The sequence below is a fragment of the Dermacentor silvarum genome, chromosome 6 (assembly GCF_013339745.2).
Source record: "Dermacentor silvarum isolate Dsil-2018 chromosome 6, BIME_Dsil_1.4, whole genome shotgun sequence".
Taxonomy (NCBI): Eukaryota; Metazoa; Arthropoda; class Arachnida; order Ixodida; family Ixodidae; genus Dermacentor; species Dermacentor silvarum.
In genome coordinates this window covers 39,266,881-39,292,255 of record NC_051159.1, presented here as the reverse complement: position 1 = coordinate 39,292,255, position 25,375 = coordinate 39,266,881, and the positions used below count along the sequence as shown (strand labels likewise).

At 45.5% G+C, this 25,375-nt stretch overlaps 1 protein-coding gene across 1 annotated transcript in view; it reads left to right on the top strand.

Annotated features, from left to right (window-relative positions):
* Positions 1-25,375, top strand: part of LOC119455443 (E3 ubiquitin-protein ligase TTC3-like) — a 123,282-nt gene that overhangs the window by 25,029 nt on the left and 72,878 nt on the right. The window contains exons 11-17 of the mRNA XM_049668775.1: positions 186-238; positions 3,401-3,678; positions 4,432-4,472; positions 5,709-5,800; positions 11,392-11,490; positions 13,835-13,975; positions 23,321-23,576. Of these exons, the coding sequence (XP_049524732.1) occupies positions 186-238; positions 3,401-3,678; positions 4,432-4,472; positions 5,709-5,800; positions 11,392-11,490; positions 13,835-13,975; positions 23,321-23,576 (960 nt within the window). The remainder of the gene's footprint in view (positions 1-185; positions 239-3,400; positions 3,679-4,431; positions 4,473-5,708; positions 5,801-11,391; positions 11,491-13,834; positions 13,976-23,320; positions 23,577-25,375) is intronic.

Genomic DNA, 25,375 nt, shown 5'->3' with positions numbered 1-25,375 from the left:
CAATGTGCAGCGGTGCTGTAACATAGGCCGAACGATTTGAGAAAGTACAAATGTAGGCTGGCTACGGTACTGCTTGTCGCATGTGTGTGTTAAAGAAAATGTGCTGTTTACATGTATGCCCCCCGGTTAGTCTTTTATTATGCTTTCAATTTTGATAAAAATGTTTTTTTTTTTTTCTCACTTAGTTTGTCCACACCCAGCTGCTTGTTGAGACTGCGCCGAAGCAGAAGAAAACAAAGTAAGTCAGTTCCTCCACACTTCCTTAGATATTTTTTAGTGATAACCGAAGTTAAACATTTCCATTGTTTTGCTTGTAAAATGTCTTTTACCTGATGGTTACATTGTAGCATTGTCATCCTGCATGTCTACTAGTATAGGCGAATAGTGGAAGTTTTGAATGCTTGTTAAAAAATTATGATCTGAATTATGGTATTTTATTTAAAATTTCATTCAGCCTAGGGAAGTTAAAACAGTGAAATTTCCTAATCGAATTGAATACGAATTAAAAAAAAAAAACTACCTCTGTGTATCGAATCAAATATAGAATATTTTCTCATTTCTAAACAAAGTGAAATATGAAGCTGAGAAGGAGTTCATGTGGTAAAGACAATAGATCATTTGAGGAGTGCTTTCAATTATCTGGTGCACTGTGGCATTGACAGAGTTCTGTGTTCGCTGAAGGAGATGAGTGTGATACTGCAGCGCTGCACATAGTTTTTGAGGAGATGTAAACATGGTGAGAGTGGCCAAGTGCAAATTGCTTTGCCGAAATTGAGACAACAAATTCGCACATTGGCTGTCTAAAAGCAAGGCATTGTTATCAATAAATGGCTGTAAATTGTGGAGAAGTCATCTGTCCCGTGTGCTCGCTTCAGAACTGGCGCCTTTGTGCGATTCTCCTGCTGCCAGTCGTTCAAAATAGTCTTTCCTTGCGTCGGTCTCTCTGTCTCGAGGCTCAAATAAATGTTATGTCTTTTTATTTGACAATTTTGAATAGTGAATTCTCAAATAGAATAAGAAAGTCTATTAGATTTATATTTGTAATTTTGAATATCTGCACACCGCTAATTAGGGCTGAATATAAGAAACTGCTATGGTTATTCAAAAACCATAGCAGTTTCTTATATTCAGACCTAATTAGTGGTGTGCAGATATTCAAAATTCATGGGTTCTCAAAGTGGGTTCCGCAGGCCCATGCTCGGGGTTCCGCGAGCCACTGATATATTTTCCCTGGTCCCGCCCTTGACAAGCGTCTAAAACGGCGAACACGAGGTGCGCTTTATCCAAAGAACCTTCATTACCGATGCCCGAGTGTCCAAAAGCACATCACAGTGCGTAACAGCAATGCGCGAACTGCGTAATAAATACGCAAGCAGCTTTTAGCCATCCAACCTCTGAGAACGGGCAGCACGCCTAAGCTTTCGTACTTGAATCTCAGAGGCCGTAGCTTACTACCATGCACCTTTCTCCTATTTGTAGATAGGGTAGGTGCCGATAACGTGCGCACTGAACTATACGTTGGAGGAATAAAAAAAAATGCGCGGAGCACCGCAAATGCGCGCCGCAGAAGAGCAAGAACGGCGTAGCGTCCAACCGAATCGCCAGACCGCATCGCCGTGGTCCTCAGCGGCAATCGTACGCGGCACGTGACTGACAGCAACGCCGAAGCGCTTTGTGCCTAATTGAGCCTTTAAAGCCTTTATTCTTGCGTTTATCGCCGCGCGTAACACCGCGTTGGCGGCTAGCCGCGTGCCTCCGTAAGTGCGTAGTCGCTATCTCTGATCGCGTCGATAACCACCGCAGTTTCGTCCGCAGCGGTTGGCACTTTATGGAGCTTAGCAAGGTTCCCTGGGATGAACGTACTTGAGAACCCCTGGGTTATTGTATCCTACCTGCTGTAAAACGCACTTATACTTGTAGCCTGCAAGCAGTTTTCAAATGATCATTATAAGTTTCTCATAGCCCCAGTATTGCTTTGGGATGGTACACTGTAAGTCAATCTTGACAAGCTGCTTTCGAGTAGAATTGTGCGTTTAAGAAAATGGGTTGCATTTCTTTTTAACTTTGTTTTTTTTTTCAAGTTTCTTTTATACTCATCGACAAACTTTGTATGCTTGATTCAATATTGAAACCCTGTATTTTTCAAATAATGTCAATTTAATTATATGGAAGGTATTATACAAGAGGCAGAAAAAGAATGACGAAACATCACTAATTCATCTGGCAGTACGTGCCTCATTTCTAAACACCCCCGAATCGAAAGTGTATCCACTTTTTATGGGTTCAAATAAAAATTTACTGTGCACGTGATTTTTTAACCACAGAAATGTATCATGCTTCCAATTATGGCAATGAAAAAAAGGATGAAAGCCATCCAAGTCTAACTTAACAGAATTTAAATTTATTTACTCTTGATGTCCATCGTTGTTACTCTCAGACCGCACTTTATCACTGTCTGTGAACCACAACATGTCGGCCTTTGTACATTTAATTGCGCATTCTTCATTTGTCAAATGACTCGGCAACAGTTGCAAACAAGATGGTGGCCCATGCTGCAACTAACCACATTGCTATTTCATCCTGTGACTCATGCATTTGTCCAGTATGGAATGCCAAAAATATGTGACATGTATTATAACTTACCTTTCAAATGAGCTTTCAGAATTAAAGACTGAAAGTAGTTTATCATCGTCTCGCATGCGAGAACTTGTTCTGTCGCCATCTTGTGATAGCATTGACAATGACGCAGGCTAGGCTGGCTCTGATGGGAGGCTGTTGCAAATGCTGCAAACGCAGTTTGTTTCATATCTGATTGAAACAGGCAATTTTCAAACCAGTTTTCATAACAAAAAAAGGCATGTATTATAGTTGGGTAAACACTGTAATCATTCTTTGTTAGCTGCTATTTTCACTCCAACAGCTTCCCAGAGCAAGTTTAAATGGGTGTTTTTAACAAAAGATGTTGTTTTGGGTGAGTTCACTCTGCCCTAAGCACCATGAAGACAAGACACTGCTGCTGTTTTCATCACCATTTGTGTCAGGCATGTGCATCCTGACCAGTGAAGTTGGAATTATCTTGCAAATGCCAGTTATAAAGATTGAAATGCGTTTGGGCCCAAAGAAATGTATAGGCTCCATCCGGAACATTTATTTAGTAATTAACTGAAACATTTCATAAATTGGCAGTCGAATTAATGGAAGCCTACTGTATTTTTATTTGATTTTGATTTGAAACTTGCACTATTCAAATTCCCCTGGAGACATTTTTGTGTTAACAAGCAGAAAACTTGGTGCATTTTCCAGCCCGAGGTGCAGCGGCCACATTTGGATGGGTGCGGAAAATTGCAACAATTTTGAGCGTTCATATTGTTAGCCTCAGGTCGTTTAATCATTGTTTCAGGAAGGAGAAGAAACTGGAGCAGCGAGAGCAGAAGAAACAGCAGCGCCGTGCCACTGAGCCTGGCACCAAGCAGCCAGCGAACGAGAGAGAGGACGACACCACTTCAGGGCAGAGCAGCATTGTCTGCGAGTCGTCTGGCGCCACCACAGCTGAAGACGTGCCAAAGGAACCCTCGGTCGAGCGGGCAAAGGCGCCCAAGGCGCAGCCAAAAGTGCCCTCTGAACCAGCACAGCCTCCAGCTTCTCAGAATGTGGAAGCCGCTCATCCGTTGCATGGCGGTATGTGGCCAATCGGGTTTTCTTAAATGTGTTCATTCCTTAAAGAACTTGCCAGTTGGAAGGATGTTATGCGTCCGCCAACCATGACTGTGCGCGGTGTTGACTAAGATTCCGAGGGCTAATCTTCTATGCATACAGAAATACTCGAGAAAGCGTACAGGAGGATGGCCGCCGCAGTATCGTAATTGGTAGAGCACGACATGCATAATATGGAAGGTACGGGTATGGCTCACACCTGCAGCAAGTTGTCTTTTTGTACATGTTCATTTTCCTTTGTCCTATATTTTTATTTCAATTTTTAAAAAATTTGTCTTTCCCTATGCGTTCTCCGGCTTCACTGTTTTCTTCATATTGTTGTAATTCACAAAAGTCGAGCCTCTCCAAGCCTCATAATTTTTGTCGCTTATTGCTGGTGGAAATGCTGCCATAGCTGCCCTGTGATTGCAATAATGTGAAAAGAAAAAAAAAGTGAACTACCATAGCAGAGAGAAAACAGGACACACTTTAGAAGCAGTTAGCAGATAAACACCATGCTTGTTTAACCTAGTAAGTGAAATGTACGCACCTTACTTATGGTAATACTAGCTCTGTCAGTGCTTTGCCCTTTGGGCTAAAGTTAACTTTTTTTCTGGTATGTTGCTTAGGTATCGTGGAATTTCACCATGTGAACACCAGAAATGGTGTGATGTTAATAGGGAGTAACACAGGATAGGCGTTTTGTTGAGTCACTTCACCCCCTTTCGTTTATTCCAGATGCTCAGTACGTACTGAAGAAAGATGAAGACATCGATGAGGTGTGTATCTTGCAGTTTCAACTTTTTTTTGCCCAGCACTGAGAGTTGCAATGAATAAAGTTTAACGCATTGGGCTACACTTGCAGTGTGCATGCAACAAACAAAAAGATTCAAATGCAACTGATTGTGTGGGCTTTTTGGTAGTCTATGTATACTCTTCCGTAATGAAGAGATCTGTTTGAGTTTGGTTTCAGGAGTGATTAGTTTATAATAAAGCTCTAGCGTAGACACCTTTATAAATTTCCAATTCACTGGCACACTCATCTTGGGCTATCTACGTATAAGTTGCTTTCGCTTTGTGTTTCTTTTGCTTTTACTGAAAGTATATTGATTGGTGTTTGCAAATCTACTGCTTTTATGTTTGCTGCCTAGTGTTCTCAGTTTGCTTCTGTTGCTTCACCTATGCTCTAAGATGTCGTTTTGTCACTGCCTTGTGGGGGTTGTGTGCCTAGTCAAGCTACAAAAATTAGCTCTAGGTTACTCTGGTGCTGCGACCATTCAGTTACAGTGGGGTTAATGTTGTAGTTAGATGGATTTGTCTAATCTTCGTGCTTGTGGCTTCAAATGTTCTTGTCATTGCACTTGCATGTTCTTAATAATCGCACTTTATTTTACTAAATTTCCACTCAATAATATTTTTCTAATCACACGAAGGCAATAAGTCTCTCCAGACTTAAATAGCATTCCAAATTGTTGCGGTACTTTGTTGAAAACGGTCAAATTGTAAAGCTACGAAGTCATCTGAAGCCAGGAGATAGAAGTTTAGGCAAATCCATGTACTTCCCATTAATCCAATGTTGGCTGAATCAGCCACGCTTGCAGCTGTCATAGCACCAGGCTTGAAGTGACAAATTTTCCTGTAGTAACTTAAGCAGTTTTTCAAGCAGCTTTTAACCCGTGTTCCTTTCCAGGGGGGTTTTCTTGGAATAAATTAGAATCAGATTGAATTCACTGCTCCATTGCCACATCATTCGAAGTGGTGGCCATTATCAATCATTTCTGTAGTGATATGCACCTATTGTATTTTTTGGTTATCTGTATTGTCTTTTACATTCTTTTTGTAAACTTGTGTTGTATTTTCAATTACCTTTATTCTGTTCTTCTGTAATGTTGTTTGGTTGGTTGGTGTTTTTCTTTAACCTATGTACCCACTTCTCTCTGTATTGCCCTCTGGGCCCTGAGAGTATTGCAATAAATAAATTGGCTGGTGCCCTCCCATCCACCCATCAACTCTAGGATATTCACATGGACGGGAGAGCTAAGAAGTGGAAGAAGAAAAGGAGCAAGCCGGTGCGGGTCTTGGAGCTGGATGCCGGCAACTTCCTTTAGTAAGTCTGAGCATTCTACATCTTCTGGATTTGGAGTCCCCTGTACTTAGATTTAGGTGCACGTTAGAGAACCCCAGGTGGTCGAAATCTTCCAGAGTCCCCCACTGCGGCATGCCTCATAGTCAGATCCTGGTTATGGCACGTAAAACCCCGTAATTTTTACCGTTTTCACTTTAATATCTACGCCTTTGGCAGGAGATAATGTGTCTTAACACATTCACTGCCCCTTAGTGCCACCAAGGTTAACACTGCAGCCATGGGGTCAGTTACGTGTACTTACCAATCATGTTCACATTATCTGCAAGGGCCAATTTCATTTCTGGATCGAAATAATGAGTCTTGGTCAGTAGAAATCTAGTTGAGTAGAACTTATTGCTGGGCTTTGTCTTCCTGTTAGCGCAGCCATGTATTTCTCAGAAGTCAATAGAAATGTATGAGTGCCGTCAAATAAGTCTATTGTACTGCCTAATGCTATGAAGTGGCTCATGCATAATGCTTTGTTATGCTTATCTTGCTTTATTGAAGGCAGCATACGAAATTACATTTAAAGCAAAATAACTTCTGCAATGAGGTATTTTTGCAATGCTGTATGTTTCTTTATGTACAGGTGTTTACACATACTCATTGCTGGCAGCACCCTTCCAAAGCATGTGACGAGTGTTTGATGGAGGGAGGCATTGCGCATGTGCAGTAAAAGCTTTATTATCAATGCAGATTGTTAGACCCTGTGAAAAGAGACCCTGTGATGTGCATCTTCATGGTTGCTAAACTTATTGCGACCATGCGGAGTCTCCGCGCATTACAATGGCATTCCAAATTCAACTGAAAGCATTTCATGCTTTCAGTTAAATTTGCTGTCCCACACTTCCCTTATGTGACGTCTGCCTTGTTATGCGGTGCAATGTGTCGCATGATTGTTGCGTGGACTAAATCTGTCTTTCATTTTTGTTACACGAGAGCACAGTAGGACGCGTTGCTAGTGAGCCAACGACATTGAAGTGGTTCTAACAGACGCCAGCAACTTTCTGGCCACGTCACAGTGAAGGCAGGTTACCCGTGGCAGGGAATATGGTGCAATCACGTCATCACGGCAGCTACGCGAGGGTACTAGCACACTTAGAAGCTGTACTTGTGATGTCACATGAAAACTATCTGTAGACCTTTCGATCAGGTGAGACAGCACCTCCTTTCTGGACATTTAGATCCCTTGAGGACAAAGTGCAAGTGCTGCCGCTCTCCATGGTGCCATTGAGCGGTGACTCAAGCATATTCACCACAGTCTGCATTCAACTTCATACATAGCTATGAAGTCTAGTGAGACATTCCCGACTGCTCACATCCGCACCAAATAATAGTGCATCACACGTGAGAAAGAGATACAGTTAAACCTCGTTAACTCGAAGTAGTAAACACCGGGAACAATTTTGAGATAAGCAATGTTGTGGAAATTGCAGTGAAAAGTCGTTCTTTCTAAACAATTCATTACTGACAAGCTTTTCAACAAGAGCTTCTATACTTCTTAACGTGCAAGGATAAGAACCCACTGTAAGACCTTCAGAATATTTTATGCTGCTCTTTACAGCAAAAGACATCTTAAATTAACAAAGCACACGTCGCACAAGTTTCGGCATGTACTTGTTGCCCTTATATCGGCAACATCAGGGAGACATTGCTCAACGTCGTCGCTCATGTAGCATTCGACTTGTAGGCAACGAGCAAACACGCCAGCCATCTACATTGTATGGCTTGTCGCCATTGCGTGCAAGATTGCTTGCATGGGGTGTACATGGAAAATGGCCGCCATGGGAGCGGCCCAAACATCACTTTTTTTCTCGGCTCACGAGGGTTTCGATGGTAATTTAGGGCGCAGGCTCCTTTCCCAAGCGTATCACCCCTGAGGGAAGCCAAACGCCAGGACGGGGTACGCTTGTGGGCCAGGCTGCCCATTTGAACCAGTGGCTGCCCGACGGCGGTGGGAATTGAACCCACAGCCTCCCTTTATTTAGTGCAGAAAAAGCTGTATAAGGCTTGTCTGCTTCACGCTGGTACGACAATACTTGTGCCGCATGCGTTGTGTAGAATAAAATTAGGACGGAAATCACACCTCTGATGGTAAATCACAAGCGTTGCTTAAAGCGAACAAAACGAACTACGTCAAGTGTGCTACTTTGCAGGACCTGCCTCTGCACACATCTTTCCCGTCACGTGACGTGCCACATAGTTGCTTGACAAAATTGTTATGCCACTAAGTTCCAACTTCACATTCGGTGAAAGCATCCACTTTGTGGTAGGTGCTGCAGCCTCGCGCGAAGCTTGTTAAACAGTCTGGCGGCGGAGGAGTTTTTGTTCCACTCTCAGTCAAGATTTCGAGATATCCGCAATTTGGCCCTAAAACACTTTAAGATAAAGGGCAATACATACATGGCACGAGTGGGAAATGGTTCGGTGCCGCGAAAAATTTCGACTTAGCCAATTTTTCGAGATGTGAGTTCGAGTTACCGAGGTATTACTCTATTGTTATGCGTCATGTAACTCGATGTAACAATATGAAGTCTGATATTATGTTGCAAAGTATGACTTATTTCACGGAAAGCGTTTTAGATCTAAGTGTACAGTAGAACCTCATTGAATGAACGTCTTTGGGAAAAAATGCGAGAAAAAAATGTAATAACCAGGAAAATGTTAATCCGACGCCACTAAGAAACATCACTGAAATATTTGGCAGACTCTACTGTAGTTGAAATCTTTGTAATGTGTAGAGTTTTGCGAATCGTTGCAGCAGGAGGCGATGACGTGCGCAAAGCTTGTTGTATTTGCTACTTCAGCAAGCTTATGTTCGGCCTTGAATTTGGCCTTGGACAGCAGCTTCTTCTGGCAGAGTGTTTTGGTGTAAATTTTTGATGTGTCCATTCGGCGAGAATCATTAATCATTGCTGCACAGTACATCCACGCACTTGACGCTGGTGAGGCACGAGTAGGCCGGAGCAGCCCGAGACGAGACGCAAGTTGTTGTTTTCCTGTTGTGTAACTTTTTAAGACTGTGACAGGAAACCGAAACAAAATCAAGTAGGCGAGTGCCGAAATACGATGCCGACGCCACCTGGTCAAAGCATGACAAGGGTAGAGGCTTGGGTGTGTTAATAATTCATCGTAACACAAGCACAACGTAAAGAAGGGGACAGAAAAGTATTTCTGTCTTATCCCCGTCTTGAGCGCTATGATTGCGTTACAAAACAAATGCTCACTTCGTGCCACCTACAGCAGGGAACGGCGTGGGTTCGCCATCATCATCAGCAGCAGCAGCCTATATTTAAGTCCACTGCAGGACGAAGGCCTCTCCCTGCGATCTCCAATTACCCCTGTCTTGCACTAGCGTATTCCAACTTGCGCCTCCAAACTTCATAATTTCATCACCCCACCTAATTTTCTGCCGCCCTTGACTGCACTTTCCTTCGCTTGGTACCCATCCTGTAACTCTAATCTTCCACCGGTTATCTGTCCTATGCATTACATGACCTGCCCAGCTCCATTTCTTAGAATATCGGCTATCCCTGTTTGCTCTCTGATCTACTACTACTCTCTTCTGTCTCTTCACATTTCGCCTGACATTTTTCGTTCCATCACTCTTTTGCGCGCTCCCTAACTTGTTCTCGAGCTTCATTGTTAAACTTTTAAGTTTCTGTCCCATATGTCAGCACCGGTAAATTGTAATGATTGTACACTTTTCTTTTCGACGACTGTGGTAAACTCCCAGTCAGGGTTTAGTAATGCCTGCAGTATGTTTTTCAACCCATTTTAATTCTTCTGTAAGTTTCCCTCTCACGATCAGGGTCCCCTGTGAGTAATTGACCTAGATAAACGTACTCCTGCACAGACGGTGGAGGCTGGCTGGCGATACTGAATTCTTGTTCTCTTGCTAGGCTATTGAACATCTGCGTTATCTTCCTACTCCTAACTTTCTTGGTTAAGATCCTCAATCCTTTCTTGCGATTCATCCCCAGTTTCGCTGAACGGGATAATGTCATCTGTAAACCGAAGGTCGCTGAGATATGAAAGACATATGGAGAGGTTGATTATACTTCACAGGCTTCTCACTTATCTGATTGATGACAGGAAGTGAGCAATTGTGGAATGTCCCTTCCTGAAGCCAGCCTCTTGGTTGATTGAAGTCAAGTGTTGCCCTGATTCTATTGGAAATTTTCTTGTTGAATATTCTTGTTGACTGAAAGCAAGCTAGTTGGCCTATAATTTTTCAATTCTTTGATGTCTCCCCTCTTACGGATTAATATAAGGTTGGCATTCTTCATTGGTTATCGCCTATTGAAAGTATGCAGCACGCTTCCAACAGCACAATGCCACATGCACTGTGAGACAGATAGGTAAAGATAGTACGTGCCAAACGTTTTATGGGTCACGGGTAGGCGAGTACTGCAGGGAAGCTGCTGCGGCACGCACTTGCCGCTCTCGATCGCAAGTGTTCGCACTGGGAAATCGTACAAAATCGGATTGTATCAACAAGGTTCTACTGTATGTACCACCGAACGAGTGGTGAGGCACATTTATACGGCCAACGGCCATAGTGCACTGCTTGCTCTCGTGACCGAAATGTGGTACATAGCATAGTGGGAATACGTAAAGGTGGTCGTATGATGTGATCTGACATAGCCTTTTGTCCACAAGTTGTAACATGCAAGGTACATTTATTCTGTAGAAAGTGTTGCACATAAAAGTAACTCTACTGCATTCACTGTGAAATGCCTGAAGTTAGACTTTTATGGGCAGCACTACTTGCACAGCTTCCGCAGCATTGCGTGCTCCATATGAATTGAGTATAGAGGGCATTATGGTGAAACCCAGGGAGCTGTTGTTTGAAAGTTTTATAGCCACAGCCTCTAAGCAAGACAAGGAAAGGCATGTACAGATAAGGGCTGTGTTCAAATACTCACCGTAGGTGGCTAAATAGACAACTTGCAGACAGCGGCCATCTCAAGTCTTGTTCCAATTCTGACAAAGATGGCAAAAGAGACAGTTTTGCAAAAAAAAAAAAATAATAATAATTGAAAGTCAAGAAGGATGCAGGCTACTTTGATGTCCAAACAAGATGGTGGCTGAGCAGAATGCTTATAAACACAACGGGAAGGTCATCTGCTCACAGGAAAGTGTAGCCATGCTTTCTTAAGCACTTAATGTGACATTGTGTTGGTTTACTTAGACAGTTAAAATGCAGTGATATGTGCTTTTTTTTTAGGTTTTTCTTGCGGACGGAAGGTGGAGTAACGTCACAGGGATGTCTTCCAGATGGTTCTAGATGTGTTTCATTGCTTAGGCTCAAAGCTTTCATCTTAGCTGTCAACGGAGATCGTCTAGAAAGCAGGCCAGAATTGGAACACACCCAAGTGAACACACCCCATGCCTCTTGTCACTGCTTGCACATTCTGGGTGCTCCTGTCCGCCTTGGTGCATAATCTAGTAGCAATGTTGTACCTTACACATATCGCCACGAGAATTGTCAGCGGTGTTCTGTAGCCAGCTGCTTGAACCACATAGGCATGAAAAAGTTCAAACTTTCTTTTTTTCTTTCTTTCTCCCAGTTCGGAATATCAGGAAAGAATCAGGAGGCTGGCCGAGTACAAGAGTGCTGTTGAAGAGCATGGTGACTGGAGGACTTTCTGCCAAAGGCAGAAAGAGATGTAAGTTCTGGGATTTTTGAAAGATACATTAAAGAGAAGTACGATATCAGTTTAGTAGACTGATCAAGTATTGTTTTCAAAGTGCATTTTTGCTAATATTGCAATAAGAGGTTGTACAGAGCCTTTACATCAGTGGGATGTCATGGATTGAAGTATTTTTTTGTATTTGGGTTGGTGTGGTGCTGTGAAAGTTCTCTAAACTTTCTAACCTTAGTCTTCAGCTGCTTTAGTAAAAAAGTACTAAGCAGACTCAGTCAAAAACCATGATATGTTGGCGAGAGCTCGTGATTGGTAGGTCTGTTGTCCAAATTGAGCGCCCGGTGGGCGTAGTTTTCTTTCTCTCCCCCCCCCCCCCTCTTTTTCTTTAATCTGCATTATTATATCATTTGCCTATTTGAGTTCTGCTGTTATGGTTCATTACATGTGCTTCACCACCAGGCCTGACGCAGAGAATTCCTGCCAAGGGGAGCAAAGCAACTTGGCGCTAAGTGCAGGGCTGGCTGTAGGCAGATGCCACTTTAGCGGCCGCAGACAAATGAATAATGACACGTTGTATTGTATGCTTCGTCATGACTGGCTTTGTGTCGGCTGCTGTGATCGTGTTTGGGCGGAAGTTAAGTGCTGGCTCTCACGTAGTGCGCATTGCCATTGGCTTAGGGACGAACGGAGCAATGGTGTGTCCTATACTCCTCTATAGCATAGGTGCAATTCCCAAATTTCTTTCGGAACTCACACATGCCCACAAGCTTTGGGGAAAGGTGGTGCACCTCTCACCTGTCTGCGCCCTTAACAAAACAGAAATACGCCGGCCAGTTGGTGTGGGATCACAAAGGCGATGTCACCAGTCTTTAATGTTTGCGTCTTTTCCAGCTTATCAAGCCTGCTGTCATGGTAATACAGTTTAGACCACTTATAACCTAACCATTTATAGTGCAGAACTAGCTACAAACCAGCCTTTCCTCACTCCTCTCTACGCCCCCCCCCCCCCCCTTATAGAACAACTCCATGTATACACATACCGTTTACAGTGCAGCCGCGCGAGACGGAATACCGGCTGTAATGTGGCTTCTGTGGGAAAATCTTGCAGACAAGCATGGTAGTGAGTACGCTTCTCAACAAGGTGTGCCCGCCAATGGGAAAGGAGAGCAACGAGGGCGATGCGGAGGAGGAGCATGAGACGCAGAGCGAACTAATGAAGAAAAAAAAAAAAAAGCCGGCAACGCGATGCGGGTGCATAGTAGTTGCCTGGCCGACGAGAAGCCTTTTGCTCGGCTGCTTATTAGTGTTGCGCTTTGCACTAAAAGCAGCTTCAGTTCCTGTGCACCTGTCGCGATGCGTGTCGGGAAGTACAGATATTTTGCGTGCGACGCTGTCAGTTTAAGGAGTGTTGTGCAAATTTAGTTTGGAGTTATTACGCTTTATGTGCACTTCTGAGCTTCCATCGTTTGTACCAGTGTGCGCACATGCAAACTTGGTAGGCATTTGTAGTAGTTGCCCTGGCTGATCGCCCGAGGAACCGAACTCTGCTTTGTACATGTTGCTGTCAGTTCAGCCCGTGTGCGTGATCGCATGCGTAGTCTCTATGTAATCGTCTACGGGTGCAAATTTCACGAGTGAGCTTCCCGCGGAGGCACACTGTCCGGCATTCCTGCCAGCTAGGCCTAACCAGCATGCCTGGTCGGCGACCAAAGTTGTGGTTTGGTGCCAAGTCAACGAAACGCATAGCAGTGGCTGTGCAGCTCATGGAAAGCGGAGAAACCACCTTGGATAACGAAAGCGAGGGCATGGGCAACACTCGACTGGCAGTAACTTCTGGTCCACAGTCGCCATGTTTTCGACACCGTGCATACGCCGATCACTCAGAGAAATCTTATAAGACACTGTACTGCGCCTAAAATTTTGTTCGCCGTCTTTTTCAGTTATTATTACTTTGTTCACTTCATGCAAAAACCGCGAATATTTGGACATTAATCTTTCAACGTTAGTAAATTTAAACAGATGCAACCCTCCCGGTCGCACACTTCGATTCTCTGACACGCGCGGCTGCTTGGTCTACATTTTTTTCATGTGTGCAGGCCTTGAAAAACGTTTTGGTTATAGTGCGGACATTCGCAACTCTGGCTACTTATGTAGCCAAGCGGGCTACACTGTAGTGGCTTTTTTGGCAATGTAGAAGTGCAATTTACTAGTGCAGCCAAACTTGTTTTTTCTGTTCAGTGTCGCTTTAAGGTAATCATGTTAGCCATATTCTTTTGCATGGTGCGGCTGCTGCTTATACAAATAAAAATGTGCATGCAGGGACTGTGTACAGATAAGCAAAGTATGCCTCTGCTCTCATATCCAGGATCCCAGAGCTAGATCCCGATGCTCCTTTCTACATTCCCGAGGGGCTTAGGAACAATGAGGCCGCCCTGGAGGCAGTCCTTCAACATCACGGCACCATTTATGGAGGGGAGAGCGCTGATGTGAACGAGACCATCTACCAGTGAGCACATATCTCTTTGCTACATCTTCCTTGGGATTTTCAGAAATGACTCAGTGTAAGCTTGGAAACTAGCTCTGTGCAATGCAGGAGGCATGGCCATGGCAGTGTTGTCGATGCAAAAATGTGTGGCTGCCAGTCGTCTTGTTCTGTACTGCAGCAGAACTGATAGTTGGGCGAGTTGGTACGTATTCATAGTGAAATACTTACCGCGCAGAATAGACAAGGACACAGTGAAGATGGACGCACGAGCCCTCGTGTGTCCACCTTCACTCTGTCCTTGTCTATTGTGCGCGCTAAATATTTCACTATGTCTTATTTTGTGTTTGGCAGTATATACCGTATTTATTCAGATCTGTGCCGATAGCTTTTTTTTTTTTTTTTTTTGTAATCATATACGGAACTCTAGGGTCAGCTTAGATTCGACGATTTTTTAAAAATACGGCAATTTTTAATTAAATTGATAAATATGATGCATAGCTAGCGCCATCTAGAAAAGTCAGTATCTCGGCCGCTACTAGCTGCGGCAGTAGCCGACTGAAGTACACGAGCGACATCGCCTTTTTGACCAGTTTCATATTGGCGTGCAGCATGGCGTTATCGTAATGGCACCTAACAGGCGATGCCTTTGTAGTGCCGCTTTCAAACGAAAGGTTGTGCTAGCCGCAGATGCATTGTCAAAAGTTCAAGCCGGGTGGGACTTTGGCATCGATGAGAAAGACGTCCGTCGTTGAAGGGGGCGACGGGAGATGCTTTTTGCGTGCACTGCAACGAGGCTGTTTCATTCTCCAAAAAGTGCAGCGTCCCTAATGCGCTTGATGGTACTGAATATAGTGCACTGTTTGAAGATGACAGCGATAAGGAAGATAGTGACGAGGCTAACAGCGATGATGACGTAGAATGAGCTCGGCATGTTCATAGTCAGTAAATGCTGTTTTCGTTTTTTGAGCGCTGTCCTCACGTTTTTGTTTGGCTTATGTTGAAGGCAATTTTTTTTCTGGCTTCGAAGGTTTAGGGGTCAGCTTAGAATCGGGCCCGGCCTTGATTCGAGTAAATACGGTAGTGTGAAACAAACTTAAGGTAAAACAAGCTGACCAAGACAAATGCAGATGGAGAAACACATACAACAGGACGGGCGCCATCTACCAACTGAAGCTGGTTACCAAAAAAAACATCACATATACAGTCGAACCCATTCATAGCGAATTCGATAGTTCCGCTAAATGTGACGTTGTATGAGTAGTTCATTGTATGTGGACTTGCCCATCAAAATGCACAAAAATTAACGACACTGAAGCGGGCCGTGGCAGTTATGAATCGACGTCACCATCCGAAAATTGTATTTTCCGCATCTTACTTTTTGTTCCCAGCACTTTCCCACATTTAGCTCAAAGTTTTCGTTAAAAGCATTTATTGATAATTGCATTGCATTATAAGACAAAAGAAGATGCTACTTGTCTGCTTCTATTCGATTCTTAGAAAAAAGAACTCTCTCTAACATTACACTTCACAACAGTGCGGGTTGTCAAGAGGTTTAGCTTTTGCTCGGCTCTCCTCCGCCCCCACCTTCGCGTTTAAGTAGCTCTTATCGCATAGTGCTGCGCTGGTTTTGCTGGCTCATCGAAACTCGCACATACTCCAAGTTGTGGGGTCTCACACGTGCTCTTGGGACAAAGGAATGACAACACAGTAGTGTAAACAATCAAAAGGGCTTTTATTGCGCCTTTCATACACTAATACATGCTAGCCGAATTACTATGCACAGAACATTCACATGGGCGCGTGACAAATCAAGGAAGTCCCACCCACCGCTACCGGATAGCGAACGAATATGTTCGCCCCATGCTATGACACCATCACCTAGTCGTTCATGTGTACGGTCACGCGAACGGTGGCGTGTTTGAACGATCCGTGTTCGTCCATACTGGTGTCCTGCTCTTAGCCTCGCGAGATGGTCCCGCGAAGCGGGCCGGCGCACGCGCGAAGCGTTCGTGCGTGTTGGTCGCCGATCCCAAGCCAAAGAGGAAGCGCCGTTCGACCTTTCGCTCCCAAGTCACCCCACCGTTCAGTGGCGTTAGCATCGTGACACTCGTGCCATCTCTCGCAATGCGCCGCAACCACCACGACCGCCGCCTGTGCTTTAGCCACGCGGAGAAGCCGGACTACAGGAGACGCGAGCTATGTGGGGAAAACAACATTAGGGGACGCCTGAGAGTCGCACATCCCCCCAACCTTAAATCACTACACATACTCCGGCGAAACATGTCACACGGTCTATCAACGCGCGCGTCGCGAACAAAAGTTAGTACATGCGGCACTGGCCGCGCCGAGGAAATGTCCACACGATCCACAACATGCGAGCCGATATTGTCTCTGGGGTTCACCGCTGGCGTCCGTTGGTCCCAGCACCACTTCTGCAGATTCGTTGGCATGACTCCAGCCCAGGACTCCAGAAAACGGCGACGTAGAAGTTGGCTTGAGCAAGCGTCGCTCGCGCCGACGCGCCCTGCTGGCGAGAGCCGCTGTAGCCGTTGGTGACTGGCGGCTCTTTTCCCAGCCGCCGAGGGTTGCGAGCCGGACACAGGCGGCCGCAGAAATCGCAGCGCCCAACTGGCCACAGGCATCTGCATCACCTGGGGTAGCTCGATTGTAGTCCGGGGCAGCAGCACTCACGATGTGCAGGTGATAGCAAACCAGGGGCGACTCCGCTCGCGCTGCGTACACTCAACGACGGTAGGCTGCCCTCCATCGCCAGCAATGTGCTCCACTATCCCATAGAAGCGCTGCAAAATGAAATCAATTTATAGTAAACACCTTAGCTTCAAATGTAAATATGTTTACCTCCAAGGGATCTTGTCCAAAATTTCCTACAAGCACGTAGCGGAAACCAAAGCTCAGGAGGCTCTCGACCAGTGCTACTGTGCTGCGCAGCGTTATTCTAAACGCCGCACACGTTGGCTTGCTCAGAAAACACGCTTGCCTATGCACAGGCAACAACTTGATGTACCTCTGCCAATCGTCCAGCCAAGCTATATTCTCCTTCAGTGTCTGAAATTCAATATTTACAGCATAAGCAAAAAGACTGCTATTAATACAGCAATAATATCAGTTACTTACAGTGATGTGTTCGGCCTCATTGTATTTTGCCTGCGAGAATTAAGGCTATCAAACAGCTTGTTCATGTGTCTTGTGAAGTCTGACGTTGCTGTTGAGCGATGTAGGTTCTTGCATGCCTTTTGCTTGCTGTAGAACTTCATGGCTGCAGCAGTGCTTTCACTAAACAACTGTAAAATGCACAGAATAATTTTAGGCCACAATACTTCTCTGGTTTCTGTGACAAAAACATACAAAGGTTGTGAGAATGTGTTTTGTTTACGACATTAAAGGGCCCCTAAACCACCCAGAGGTCGAAATTTACTTGTGGTGTTGCAGTTGTGCACGAGTCTACAACGAACACGTAGCCGCGAGAATTTTTCGAAATGGTGCCGTAATAGTGGAGTTGCACGCGTTTGATGATCGAAAAACGGCCCTCACTCGTTTCGCTCTTTCCTTCGCTACTCTCCTCTTCGGCTGGAAGCACTCCTCCTCGCCGAGTGCTTCCTTAAATGTCACATGACATATGTCATCGCCAACGCGCTTCTCAAAACGCTGCCCACTTCTGGTTAAGGCACATCCACGCTAGCGGAAAATATACCGACGGCGAACCGACCTCCCGTGCCCTAGAATGTCTGCCGCGCGAGAGGTGCGGTAGTTCGGCCGGTGCACCGCCCGCAGCACGACCAACGGGCCAATCGACGACTGCGAAGCTGCGCGCCTCCGCCACCGGCGACGAAAACATAGGATGCAGCTTCTGTTCCAAGCAAAATAATTTTTCCTAGATAAAGTGATGCATAATTTGTACATTTTACGAAAAACGATATCCACTGTCAAACGTTAAACATGAACTCGAGAGCTCCGATACTTGTCGAGCTCAGCTGACGTGCACGGCTACCGACAGGAGACATCCGGCTCGGCTGTGCACGCATCGCAGCCGACGGCGCCGCTAATATAAGCGTGTTTTTTTCTTCATGTACAATTATTACGAAGAGCGATAACAATGGTAAGAAAATATGGAGGCTTGTGAGCGTCGGTAATTCATCCCGAAGCATCGTCCGTTTTAGCTTTGAAGTGAGCTGGAAAAGGCCTAGCGACAATATTGGCGCCGTCGAACGATCGGTGGCGGTGAGGCTACTGCATAAATGGGTCCCGATCTCATCCTCTCTACGGCAAGGAAATCTCTCCGTTCACGAGGAAAACCGCCGGCGAACGGCAGCCCGCGAATGGCTAACGACATGTGGCGAGTTACTGGGCCGGTAACGGGGACGTGGACGGCACGCTTCTCACTTCTCGGCTACCCGCTGTTGCTGCGGTGCCGGCCCGCATTCATGCGAAGCATGCCACTGTAGACCTTGTGTTGCGTGCTCGTCTAGAAAGGCCAACACTGTCGCACTCTGTTCGCACAGCTAATCAGACCGCTAAGCATGACTGTGTTGGAACGCGAGCAATTTGGCACTTACCTTGCGGTCTGTAATTACCGATTTGCAAGGGTGCACAAGGGAGCAACACCACAGAACACCCATACAAACTTGCAACACAACAAGGAAGAACAGGGAGTGCGCGTACCTGCTAGCAGACAAACCAGAAGTCGTAGGTTTTTGTTCGACCAATGGGCATCTCGTCACCGACGGTGACATCACCAGATTCACCCTGCTGACATCGTGAAGACCGCTGGAGATATCGGAAAGGCCAAGAGAGGAGGACGGCTTTTTTTTTTTTTTTTTTTTTTTTTTCGCGCCCGCGGGTGCGTAGCGCTGTAGCGTTTGGCATCGTTGATCGTGACGGCATTCTGAACTCGATGCATGTGTTTACTTGAAATGTTCAAAAAAATATCTGAGCTGGTTTAGGGGCCCTTTAACATTAGGTGAGATGATTTTTTACCTGGACAGCAAGTGCACACTCTTTTTTTGAAATGCATTAGGGAAAATGTGCGCTTTAGTCAGTTTGGGCACTGTGCGAAGCCCCGTCTGCTCCTCTTCATACTCTAGTAGGGCAGAATAGTTGCAGTGAAAGACCTATTGGCTTTGGGGCAGCTGTAACAAAAACAAAAAGAAATTTCATGAGAAAAAATAATTAATTTACAGCACAAGCAGTGCAGATGCGGAGCACTTTAATGCTTACCAGAAACTTCCCAACCTTCAGTAAATTGTTCTGAATGCACTTGAATACATGTGGAGGGTCTATTACCACGTAAACAAATCTTGACGGATCACACGAGTGTTGAAACGTGTTCTTAGTATTGTTTATGTCGCTGCTGATACCTGAAGAGAAAAAATGCTTGTTAGCCCTATTATTTCATTATACAACACAAAATTGCAAGTGTAATACTTATATATTTGCCCAGTGACCTCAGAGCTGATTGATTTGATGTAGAATTGTCACATGTGACTTCATCCACCACAACATCAGCATTCAAAAGGTGCACAATGCAATGAAGCAGCAATTTTGCCACTATTGAGCCCGGTGTAGCACCAGATGCACAGAAACTGCACCAGCCACCAAGAAAGGGCCAGAACAAAAACACGAGCACATGGTCGCCTTCCTTTTCACGGTCAGCAGGGGCAGTATTCTGTAAGAGTCTACCTTGTGGACTGTCCATTTCGGCGACCGTTGATTCGCTGCTGCTTGACGTCCAGGAAGGAGACTGGCTGGCACCTTCCTGCACGTCAAGCAGCAGCGAATCAGCGGTCGCCGAAATGGACAGTCCACTAGGTAGACTCTTACAGAATACCACCCCTGGTCTCGTGTGCTCAGAAAAATTCACGTTCCCCAAAAGCGACATATCAGATTCTCTGATGAGAACACTCTTCTGCACACTCATTTCGTCAAACATGAGTACACCTGCAAAAAAAATGTTTTGTTTAGTTACGCTGCTTATTCAGGAACAGAACAATTCTAAGTTCATTCCATATGGTGTCTAACTTCGGCGTTCCCTTTCAGGAACTCCTTGCAGTTTTTCTCGCAAGACAGTAAATAAGCTTGCATCAAAGCCAAAATCGGCCTTGAGGCTTTTCAGGTAGCCATACAGAGTGCGAAGGTTGGGAAGGGGAAGAAAGCCGTTTTCTTGTAGAAAAGTGTAAACGGCTGTTGACTTTACCTTAAGAAGTAAGCAATCATACAGCCACTCCTTTTTGTACCTAGGTAAGAAACACAGCATGCGTTTTGCATTCATAAGCATGCTGATAAATGTGCAAATACAATGCAATTTACGTCGAATAGCTTGGCCACGAAATATATAGTGGATGTGGAAAAACGTGCTGCATCAGTCATGCACACACCGAGCTTTAAAAATATAAGCATAAAATAAACAACAAAAATGATTGGTGACTGCATCTGGCCTAAAAAATGCCACCATGCAAGTACTAATCAGTAGTTTTTCACTCCCCTTCATTTTAGATGTGCGTGCACAGTGCAGATATACTGAGGCAACTAATGACATTAGGGACCAAACCAAATGCACCTGCCATGGCAAGCTGCGTGCACCTACCACATGATATGCCAGAGAAACCAACAACCAAAGAACAACATTCAAAGCAGTGCTAACATCACAAGCAACAGCTAAAGGGTTTGCTTCTCCTATAGTCGAATACAGTGGAATCTCGATAATATGAATCTCATGGGGTCACGGAAAAAATTTGTATTAGCCGAAATTCGTATCATCAAAACACAATTAAAACTAGCTAAATTAAAGAGTCGAGGGGTGAACTCACTCAGGCACACGTACGTAAAAAGCATTTACAGTATAGATCATTTATAACATAACCGTTTATAGTGCAGAACTGGCTACAACGCGGCCTTTTCCGACTCCCGTTTACCCTCCCATAGAACTCCATGTATACGCATACCGCTTACAGTGAAGCCGCGTGAGACGAAATTGCGGGTTCCGTGGGAAAATCTCGCCGACAAGGGCGGTAGCAAGCACGAGGTGCACCCACCGATGGGAGAGGAGATCAACGAGGGCGATGCGGAGGAGGAGCATGAGACGTGGAGCACGAGTCCAAGGGCGATAAAGTCGCCACCGCGCGCCGTATGTGTGAGTGAAAGCGCGCGGGGGACGGACGCGCGCCTTCACGTACAGGGAACGCACAGCGGAGAGCAAACGCGACTTCCGTTGCGCGAGAGGCCGTGGGGGTATGGGAACGAGGGAGGGAGGGGGGGGGGGGGCTCTTACTCTGCCAACTAATGCGTTCTTGTACTTTGCGCCTGTGCCGGCTGTCGGTGTTGTCGCGTGCCCCGTATCTTAAAAGCGATCTCCACATGGCTCTGACCTTTGTATGCGCTTACACCCCTCAGTTTCCATTGAAGCGATTGACTGCACGAACCTTGGCTTGCTGCGGCGGCCGCGTGTGGGGAAGGGCAGCCGCCGCAGTGAGCGAAGAGACAAAAAGAAAAGCAACAAAAGCGCCACCGCTTCAAACTCTTCGCGCCCAGTCGCGGCTTTCGCGCTGTGCCTCCGCACCAAAAGAGAAAGGGAAAACCCGCGTGACTGCGCGCTGTTCTCTTTCACGGCCGTCGGTGGGGCGGCGTTTATTCGTATCAACCGACGCGGGTCGAAAATTGATTCGTAACAACCGTTCTCTAGCACGTTGCAAAGTAATGGGGCTCGGCCGAAACCTCAGAAAAATTCATATCATCCGGAAATTCGTATTAGCCGTGATTCTATCATCGAGATTCCACTGTACTATTGAGCATCCTACACCATAGAAGAGTTACTGATTTCTTTTCCGTTTATCAGAATGCTGGAATGCATGCAAACACAATGCAAAAAGAAAATGCAATGCCTACATAAATGCCAAGCAATTACCACAGTTCATATAAACTTATGTGTGATGACATGCCAATGATACCTAATTCCAACTTGCTTTAAATAAGCATGAACATTCTTTAGAGAACGTTCATGTTTACTGTGGAACCTAGCGGGTTTCCGCTGAACGATTACATCAAGCACTTGCCTTTGCTTCGAGTTGTTGGCAAATTCGACTTCGCCCTGCCATCTGCAAGCCACCTGGTTAGCTCAGATGGTAGAGCGGCTGCCTCGGAAAGGTGGTGGTCCCGGGTTCGAGTCCCGGACCAGGACGAATTTTTCTTCAACTGCAAGGCTTTCTTTCGAGGAACCCGTTTGGGTTTCCTTTGTAGCAATTGCTACATTTGGGTGGATGCATTTTCTCTTAATTCTTTAGAGAGGTGAGACAGCAGTGTCCGCTGTCGCATCTGCGGAACAATGCAAAACTCAATTTAAGTACACGAGTAACGTGGCCATGCAAAGCTGTTTAGCTTACCTTTATTGCCAACCACGGTTGTATCGGATATTTTAGTCCTTGAGCAGGCTGGAATTTCTTCTCCTGCAGCGTCGGGCGACAACAAACGACGCCTTTTTGCTGCTGGCTTAATCCTCGCTGACCGGGATCGCGGCTTCGGCTTGCTCAAATACACCGTCAGCCCTTTGAACAGCCTATTAACGGTGCCAGGCCGCAGCTTGGCCTTCTCGCGTTGCAACGACACCGCGTCTCCTTTCACTACAAACTCGTCACTTCGAACAATGTCCGTGGCGTCAAAATGTTTTTCGCACACTCGGACGTATTGAGAGTCAATAAATCCGCCAGCTTCCTGTTGCGGTATTGCATGTTTCCACTTCTCCCGCTCATCGGCATAACTTGGTAAACAAAACAGAGACCTTTTCGCTCGTACCTCTGTAGCCAGAGCGACAACCCGATACACAGCAAGTTTTAAGCATCGTTGCTCACATGTACCATCCCTGTGTCCTCGTACATAATGCTCAAAGCCGTCAGATCTATAAATTATGCGAAATGCAGAAAACTGACCGCCGATGCTGCTGGATTCCTTGGGCGCTCAGCTCTTTTTACGCAGCATGCACCTCTCATCTAGCCCCCATCGTGCTCCCAGCGCCGCCTTGCAGCAGCTCCCGTAGCACAGCAAGCTCTCCCATAGCGTTACGGTGGAGCTTCGTGACCAGAAAAGCTTTAAAGGACTCTGGTGCTGCTAAGTTGCACTTTTGCAATAAATGGGAATTTGTATAAATAAATGCGAAAATAGTGTCTGCATTGTTTTTTTATTTTTGTTTTTTTTTTTCAGGAAGAGTTTTATTGTGGAAAAAAAAAGTTTATTTTTGCTCGGAATCAGCATAATAAGCATGGCACGAAAAGGTTTTTAAGAGCCTTTAAACTTAGTAGAAGCGGGCATTGGAGACTGCAGCCCATATTTGTGACCGGCCTCGGGTTTTCTGAAATGCAGGCTGTTTGAGGACCTGATTGAGAGCAAGGGCCCCATTTCAATTCATGACAAGCTGCTGGCAGAGGAGGTGATGGCCTTCCCCGAGCTTGCCCGGCAGACGGTGGCGAAGGCGGGTGGCCTGCAGAGCTTCCTGCTACGGTCGCTGCGCTTCACTTTCGACGGCGACGTGATTTACACTACAGGCATGCGACCCCGGGGTACCAGCTTGTTCAAGCCAGACGAAATATCACTTCCCGACGACGGCTCCGATTATGAGGTCTGCGCATGTACTTTGCTTGCGGCGTGTCTGAAGTCTTTTGGGAGATTATTGTAGTTAGTGCCACCTTCAATCTTTGTGATGGGCTTTGTAAAAGGGTATTTTCCATGGCATTGGCACATTAGCGTTATTTTTTTTTTTGCCTTTCATTATAGCACCAGCTCGCAAAGCTTTTTCAAATTGAAATGCACAGAACTTTTAATGCAATCACCAAATTTGTGTTAACCCATTGCACACCTGGTCATTATCACCTGGTGCACCACCATACAACCTGGTACATGGGCATTCCTAGGTACCAAAGTTATAGACCTCTAGCAACATTCTCTTGGGCCACAGACTCCTGAGAAGATGCAGCAGCTGGTTCTCATGCACCGAGTCTCTAGATACTCGCTTGTATTCAATTGTTTTACCTTTTTCTAATTTGATTCGGTATTCGAGAGGTACTGCTCGGTATTTCCACAACCATAATCAGTAAACTTCAATATTTTTCAGGTTCTGAGTCTGTGATCATCATGTTTAAATTTTGATGAACTCCTTAATCATAACACGTTTACTTGTATTATTAGATTGCCCGTCCTATAGGTCGGTGCACTAGTCGTGCTTACCTCTAGGAAGTGTGTAATACAGAAATTATGTATATATATATATATAATACCTGTGGACTGCACAGACCAGTGCTTCTAAGGGGACCTCTTTGACAGCGCAGCTCGATACAGTGAACATGGGTATAACAAAGTAAATCGAAAATTTCATAGGCTATGTTTTATTTCAAAGAGTATTCTACTGCCATAATGAAACTGAAACGAAAGGAAAGAGTATTGGTTACAATATTTGTTTGTAACCAATACAATGGTAGCAAATATTTGTTCGCTCGGCACCTCTAAATGACTGTTCTGGTAGCAAAAGCTCAACAAGAACTTCAACCGGCAAATTCTAGATATGCATGTGCATGTTGTTTTGGCTGTGTGATCACACCAGTTACAGAGCTGTGGATAAACTATGGCATGAAGTGCATGATTGTAATGTAGCATTGTTCACACGGCACATAACTGCATGGCAAGTTGCCAATAGGCTGTCAAAATCTGCAGGAGACCCTTTGCTAGCCTGTCACTTGTGTTTCTTTTGCATGGACACTAGCACAATTTCTTTTTTCCAGTTGTTGGAAGCTTATAACGAATATTAAATCGAACTTTCTCAACGTTAGTACAGTGGAACCTCATTGATACAATCTTCGCGGGAACCAGAAATCGTATCATATAAAGCGAGCCCCAAAACGTAAGAACACAGGCTGGCTTGGTGTCAAACTCGCTAGTAAAGCTTTCTGTGATGTCGAGTGATACTGCTCCACATAACACTTGTGTTATGTGGAGCTCATCAGTTTTTGCTGAACTTTCTTTTTTCTGAAAGTCTGTAAACAAGTTCTTTTGAAAGATAAGTTCCTTGACGTAGCTACGGAGGTTACGGCACCATGAGGCCAAGAATTCCGAAACAAAGGAAAACCATAGAGCAGCGTAGCACAACGAGCAATGCGACTGGCGGACGAGGGCAGGCGCTTAATTCAGCCACGTGACCACATGAAGATCTCGCCTGAGAAGCCAACCAAAACAAGCGTGCGTGAAAACTGATGCGAGCAGACGATAATACGAGCACAAAAATAGCGGTCGCGTGGGTCCGCATGAGTTTCCCGCGCCACGGCCAGTCTGGAGGCGCGCGCTCCCTTCCTTCTTTAAAGAGCGAGCGCACGCCTCCAGACCGGTCGTGCCTGCGCGTACATCACTGAAGGGGGCAGCTCTCATTGT